General features: G+C 56.7%; 1 protein-coding gene across 2 annotated transcripts; it reads left to right on the plus strand.

Moving 5' to 3' along the window:
• Positions 1-853: 853 nt before the first annotated feature.
• VAX1 (ventral anterior homeobox 1) lies at positions 854-6,399 on the plus strand. Of its 2 annotated transcripts, none has more exons than XM_045568099.1 (3): positions 854-1,294; positions 2,427-2,614; positions 4,270-5,673. In XM_045568099.1, exons 1-3 carry the CDS (start codon positions 1,054-1,056, stop codon positions 4,840-4,842), a joined length of 1,002 nt encoding a protein of 333 aa, XP_045424055.1. In that variant the 5' UTR covers positions 854-1,053; the 3' UTR covers positions 4,843-5,673. The 2 variants fall into 2 exon arrangements, with proteins under 2 accessions (XP_045424055.1, XP_045424056.1); XM_045568100.1 differs by lacking the exon at positions 4,270-5,673 and adding an exon at positions 6,373-6,399 and having other exon boundaries at positions 1,029-1,294.
• The last annotated feature ends 487 nt before the right edge of the window (positions 6,400-6,886 follow it).

Genomic DNA, 6,886 nt, shown 5'->3' on the forward strand with positions numbered 1-6,886 from the left:
CCCTCTCTCTCCTGCTGGACTCTCTGAGTACAAAGCTGCCCTTTGAATGGGCTGTCTCAGGACTGCTGGAGGTGCAGGCATGAAAAAATCCAACTGGAACTAAATGAAGAGAGGTGGCAGTTTAAGATGGCTGTCTGCGTCGAGGTGTGTTAAGGAGTTGTTTGGGGAGAAAGCTTGGCTTTTTTAGAGTGTAGGGGAGATACTTTTTGGAAAAACTTTTTCTCCTCCCCCTTCTCCCCCCCCCAACTGCTTTCTTCTGCGGGGTGTGTAAGGTTTTTTTTTTTCCTCCTACCCGCCCCCCCCATTCAACTCTATCTGGCGAGTGTGGAGAAAACTCCTCTAGCCAGTATGTGAGCAGGAGGGTCAAAGGCAAAGGGAAAGTTAATAATGCCTGCTAATAGTACTAACAATTCAGGATGAATCTTGTCAAAAGTTTTTCTGGAAGTGTAGGTCTTTGATTGTGTGTTTCCTGAAAGCAAGACCAATCATTTCCGTTTATTCACTGGCTAAACCCCTACTTGATTGGGGACAAGGACAGAAACCATCCATTACGATCTGATATATTATCCAAACAATTTAGTGTATTCATGAGGTAACCGAAACGTGGGGGCTGCGAAATTACCCGTAATCAGTTGCAACAGCGAGTGTGCGTCCCCCCGGGTGTCGGACAACTACAACTCGCCGTCTCAGTAACAGGCGGGAGCCGCAGCATTTCGGAGTTGCGCTGTTTGCTACCTGATCGCCAGGCTGGGGACACTGGACGTGCTTAGAGGACGCGGGCGCTGACGAGGCGGCCTCGCCGCTGTTCCGCCGGGATCCTGGACCAGACCGGCCGCCTCTCGGCGAGAGCGCCACTCTCCCGTCGCCACTGACCTGCCCGCCGCCGCCACAGCCGCTCCGCGGGGACAATCATTCTCGCCGCTCGCCAGGCCAGGCGGAGGGGCTGCGCTGCAGGGGTTTTGTCCCCCTTTGCCTCTTTTTTTTCCTCCTTTTTTTCTTTTTCTTTCTTTCTTTTCTTTTTTTTTTTTTCCTCTTCTCTTTTTGTTCTTGCCTATGTTCGGGAAACCAGACAAAATGGACGTTCGATGCCACTCGGACGCCGAGGCTGCCCGGGTCTCGAAGAACGCGCACAAGGAGAGCCGGGAGAGCAAGGGTGCGGAGGGGAACCTCCCAGCCGCCTTTCTCAAGGAGCCACAGGGCGCCTTCTCGGCGTCGGGCGCTGCGGAAGATTGCAACAAAAGTAAATCCAATTCCGCAGCCGACCCGGATTACTGCCGCCGGATCCTGGTCCGAGGTAGGGATGGGCAGGGCTTCTGGGCGCGTTCTTTGGGGGCGATTCTGGGGCCCGAGCGGCGTGCCGCTGACACCGGCCGGTGGGGAGGGGTGCTGCCTGGGACTTCGGAGAAAGTTGGTGGCCCTCCCCGCCGGCTGACCGCTGGGGACTGGCGCCTGGGGCTCGCCAGCGCGCGCTCTCCAGGGGCCCCGGCCCTTCAAGCCCCGAGGGGCCCCTCCGGCCGGGCTTTGGGGGCAGCCATGGGGCCGCGCGGGCGGGGCCTGGCATCTGGCTGCGGCCTCCGACCCAGGAAAGAAGCTGGAAACTCTGGGAGGATGTGGGCGCACCCAGTGGGCCAGGGGACCTGCCGGGAGCCGGTCCGAAGCTCCCACTCTCTAGCAGGCTTGATGCACCCAGGAGGGGAGCGCGGCCGCGGGTTACGGCCCTGCCAGTTGGTGCTCTGGGCCGAGGGCCCTGGCGCCGCGTTCGGGGCCTGACCACTGTCGCCAGGAGATAGCAGCTGGGCTGGGGTGCGGGGCCGCGGATGCTGTCTCGGTGCTCAGCTCGGTCCCGCTCGTATGCGCGGCGTGCGCTCAGGTTGGGCGGCAGCGGCCGCGAGGCCCAACCCGGGCCCGGCGCCGCCCCCGCCAGCAGACCACCAGGCCCCGCCGGCCCGGAATCCGTCCCTCCTCCTTCCGCCGCGCGGGCTCCGGAGGGAAGGAGACCCCGGCGTGGGGGTGGAGACCGCTGGAGCGCGGTCCGGTCAAAACGCCCCAGAGCTGGGGACCACGGGACCAAGGCTGGTCAGTGAGGGCACCCTCAGGCTACAAGGGACCCGAACGGCTCAGCCCAAGCCCACCAGGCGGGAAGGAACATCCGCCTATTTGGAATTGATTTTTTTCCTCTCCGCTGTCTGGAGGGCTCTACAAAAAGACAAAGTCTGGTCCCTCCTCTCGTCAGCGGTGAGAAATTAGCCCCTTTCCCCCGCCCCATACAAACACAGTATCTTCGCTCCCTGGCTGTGGCCGCACTCCCCCTCTCCCCGCCCCTCTGGACTGCAGGCTGCTGGGGACAGTGTCCCCAAAGCCATCTCAGGCCTAGGAGGTGAAGGGAGACGGGAGCGTTCCGGCAGCTGACATCTCCCCTTCCCCAGATGCCAAAGGGTCCATCCGAGAGATCATCCTGCCCAAGGGCCTGGACCTGGATCGGCCCAAGAGGACGCGCACGTCCTTCACCGCGGAGCAGCTCTACCGGCTGGAGATGGAGTTCCAGCGCTGCCAGTACGTGGTGGGCCGCGAGAGGACCGAGCTCGCCCGGCAGCTCAACCTCTCGGAGACCCAGGTACTCACCAGGGTTCTGCACCAGCCTTCCTCCCCACCACCCCCAACCTGCTCTCTCCCTCCGCTTAACCTGGCTCTGGAGAGTTTCCTGCTTGTTTCTGCTTTACAAAGAGCTGACTTTTGCCCTTGTTTTGGATATCCCATTTGGGCCAGACTTCCAGGTACTACCGCTTTTAGGGTACCCTAGCTTTATGTAGCATCCAGGCCCATTCTGCAGGAAGTGGGGCTGGAGCCAAAGTCCCCTGCTCTAGTACTGTGGGATTAGGACAGTGTATACCTCTTGGAGATCTGCCTGTGCAGATCAGGCTGCCCTGACCTTTAAGAAAAGTCTTTCCCTGGTCCTGAGTTGGCCCCAGCCCTGAGCACCACTCCAGGAGGCCCTGTCTTCTGTGCCAATGATGTGAGGTATGGGATGGGAAGCAGATCTGGGGTCCTGGAGCCAGCAGTGCCAACTATGCTTTAGGTCTTTTTCTCTATATTGAATCCATATGATGCTCCTGGAGCCTGCTATGTGGACTCTGGGCCCAGGGTCACTTTCGGGCCTGAGAGATTTGCCCTGTGGAGGCCCTCTGGGTCCTGGCCAGGGCATGCTACTCGCCTGGCCTAGTAAGGCAGCCTTCTTTCTGAGGACTAGTCCCTTTCCCTATGCCCAGCCCTGAAGCAAGTGGAGAGAATTTTAGGCCTGGGATCTAAGCTGAAAGCTGAGGACTGACAGAACAGATGGGATGTTCTTTTTGAGTTTGAGTGGCCTAGTAATTTTTCCTATGCTCTCTGCTACTACCCTTCTTAGTTTACAAAACTGAGACTGGCTAGACTTTCTCTGTAGCTGCCAAACTCCATTCTGGGCTACTGCTAGGCCTGAAGAGGGGCAGAGGGAGAAGTGAGAGGTGAGGTTGGTGGGGAATATTTAGTTCACTTCAGCCTCCTGACTTCATCCCATGATTCCAGGTTCATGATGGGGAGTAGTGGAGTGATTAGAGTATCACTCAGACTCTTCAATCCAGCTGTCTGGTTAGGTGGAGAAAGCTTGGTCCATCATGTCAATCGTGCACATTTTTTTCCTTCTACAGCCACTTTCCCTATTCGCTGCTATTTGATGATCAAGTTATAAGCAGGAAACAGTCCCTTGTCTCCTTCCTTCAACAGGAGTAGCACTTCTGGGGCTAAATTCGAGCCCACTGGGCAGGACCTTGAGTCCAGGAAGGCCGGAGAAACGCTCCCGCCAGCCTCTCGATTCCCTCCTCCGTGACCGCACCCTGTACCAGAAATTTGGGCTTTAGGGCCGGGATGATTTACAGATTTCTGAACCCCAAATCCGGCTGCGGCTAGTGCAGGAGTCCAGTGAAATCCCTTCTAGTCTTCCTTCGAGTTAAGAGCCCTGGACATTTTTATTACTTTGTTATTTGTAACAGACGCCCGCCTGGGCCTGTTTCCATGACCCGGAAGCGCAGCCCTGTGAAGCTGTGTCCCCCCTCGTGGCACCACAGCTGCCCCAGCAGCTCCCCGCCTCGGACCCCTCCGGCTGTGAGGTGGGCCTGCAGCTAGGGCTGGGGTTTGGGGAGGGTCCTCGGAGCCCCTGCGCCTCGGGAGCCCACTCCCTTTGACGCTGGTCTTCCCTGCCTCTCTCTCCCACTTTCCCCGCGCTCCGGCGCGCAGGTGAAGGTGTGGTTCCAGAACCGGCGCACCAAGCAGAAGAAGGACCAGGGCAAGGACTCGGAGCTGCGTTCGGTGGTGTCGGAGACCGCGGCCACGTGCAGTGTGCTACGGCTGCTGGAGCAGGGCCGTCTGCTGTCGCCACCCGGCCTGCCCGCCCTGCTGCCGCCTTGCGCCACGGGCGCTCTAGGCTCGGCGCTACGCGGGCCCAGCCTGCCCGCCCTGGGAGCCGGCGCCGCTGCGGGCTCGGCCGCCGCCGCTGCCGCCGCCCCGGGCCCAGCGGGCGCCACGTCTCCGCACCCGCCGGCTGTGGGCGGTGCTCCAGGCCCCGGGCCCGCTGGGCCGGGGGGACTGCACGCAGGCGCGCCGACCGCCGGCCACGGCCTCTTCAGCCTGCCGGTGCCCTCGCTGCTCGGCTCCGTCGCCAGCCGCCTGTCCTCCGCCCCGTTGACAATGGCTGGCTCGCTAGCTGGGAATTTGCAAGAACTCTCCGCCCGATACCTGAGCTCCTCGGCCTTCGAGCCTTACTCCCGGACCAACAATAAAGAAGGGGCCGAGAAAAAAACGCTGGACTGATTTTAAGTGTTTCCCTGTATTTATATTTATAGTATCTATTGTGGTGATATTTATGGACTCACGCGCGTTAGGTGCCCAGGGCTCCTGTGCTGGGCTCCTGGCTTCCACCAGGCCTTTGACAGCTCTCCTTTCCCAACAGGCTCTGCTGCCAATTTCATTTGAGCTAATTTCTTTTCTACTTTTCCTCCGTATTCCCCTGTCCCCGCCCTCAAACTTCCTTCTGAATCCAGGACAGATCCAAAGAATTGGGGGAAATGCCCGAGTTAGCCAACCTGATGCTCCAACCAATGCCCAGCCCCGGAGGGAAAAGACTGGTGTTTTTTTTAAATCTAAAGCACAGGACACCTGCTCTAGATCGGGCCGCTGCTGATTATTCCTATGAATATTTGAAAGAGGAAAGCTGCACGCAGACCCCAGGCGCTGAAAACCTTGCAGATTTCTTTAGACCAAAAAGGAGGACGTTCCTTCCTCTTGCCTGAGAAACCAGGGCTTGTGGGAGCCCCTGGGCCCCACTTTGCGGACCTCTTGGGATAGTTGGTGCGCATACAGCTTCCCGGCGGGACTTATCCTGCCGAGTTTTCTCCCCTTTAGGGAAACTCCAATCACAACCACCTCCAACCCCAGGGGACAATAAATCAAACATCATGGTAGGTAACGGTGGTAATAAATTTGATCTAATCAGCAATAAGAGTAATTACTACATAAAACCAGATGAAGTGGAACCAGTTTATTTAAATACTCATAATGATGGAGTTTGGAAGGTGTAAGAAAATTCAGGATAGAGAATACGCCACAGGCCAACGCAAAATTCAAGTTCTGGGTATTGTGACTTTAAACAGGAATTTAAAAGGGGAAAAGCAAAGGGGAAAGCTAACGCTGCTAAGAAAGAAAATTCGGCATCTTTTCTCGGAGCCTGTTCTCGGCGGTGGCCGACAGCTTTCCGCTCCCCCAGGAGAGAGCAACGTGGCTCTCCGGCAGTCGCCGGGAGGAGGTCCTGCGCCCTGCGGTCTCCCGGACGCGTGGCGCCGGGCAGAAGTGCTGAGTTTGGAAAACGAATCAGCACCCACTGCCTCCTCTCCCGAGCTCCTGGGTTCACAAAACCCTTCCAGCACGCAGGAAATGCCTGGATTTCCGAGCAGTGCTTTGCGGAAGGGGAGGTAGGGAAGCCGCCGGGCAGTCCGGCCTCCTCTGAGCGTAGTGGCGAGTCCAGATAGCTCCCTGTGTGATTGATAGGCAAGGCACCCCCTTCCCGCCACCCAGTCCCGGGGTTTTAATGGTCCCAAATCAGAACCTGGACCGCGACGCCAGCTCGGCCTCACCCCTTACCCTGCGCAGCAACGACCGTCCCTACAGCCACGGCCACCCGCATTTTAACCAAAATCACAGATCCAGACCGCGAGGTGCCGCAGTGTCTAGAATGTATTCATACATCCGAAGAGAGCGGAAAAACATTTTTTAAATAGTAATTTTATTGTAAATTATTTACGTCCGAAGCTTCCCCCCCTTTTTCCTTTTTTTTTTTTTTTTTAGGCAAATAGTGAAGAAAATAATGAATGATTCAAACGCGGGTAGGTGTCACTGAATCCAGGCTACTAACTTTGTTCTGAATGTTTTGGATATTTGGATGTTTTGTATTTATGTGGTGAGAGTTAAATATATATATCTATGATGATAAATGAGGTGTATTTTTTGTCTTATATTTGAAAGATTAAAACAAAAAAAAAAGAAGAAGAAAAAGAAGAAAGACCCAGCAAAATGAGTCTTAGCGTGGGGGCTCCAGAGGCAGAGCGTGGCAGCCTCTGCAGTGCAGGGCACTGTGACTGGTACCATGAGCGCCTAGGATGAGGTTTGGGGCGGATTTTGGTTTCTGGAGAGGCAGAGACGCCTGGCTACAATGATGATTTGTTCCACTTGAGTGTCTCGATGTGGATCTCTCTGTCCCTATAGTGTCAGCCTCTCAAACCCTCCTCTTCGATTTCCCACTACGTATTTCTTGGTTTATTTAGGAAATTGTCTCCGGACACCCTAAAGTCCCTGCCTCCTA

Source organism: Lemur catta, chromosome 14, assembly GCF_020740605.2.
Source record: "Lemur catta isolate mLemCat1 chromosome 14, mLemCat1.pri, whole genome shotgun sequence".
Lineage (NCBI taxonomy): Eukaryota > Metazoa > Chordata > Mammalia > Primates > Lemuridae > Lemur > Lemur catta.

What these genes read in the sequence shown, in the direction of transcription:
- VAX1 (XM_045568099.1), top strand. Translation starts at nt 1,054, where the DNA reads ATGTTCGGGAAACCAGACAAAATGGACGTTCGATGCCACTCGGACGCC. An exon ending in CCGCCGGATCCTGGTCCGAG is followed by an intron (nt 1,295 to 2,426) that starts GTAGGGATGGGC and finishes CCCCTTCCCCAG; the next exon opens with ATGCCAAAGGGTCCATCCGA. An exon ending in TCAACCTCTCGGAGACCCAG is followed by an intron (nt 2,615 to 4,269) that starts GTACTCACCAGG and finishes TCCGGCGCGCAG; the next exon opens with GTGAAGGTGTGGTTCCAGAA.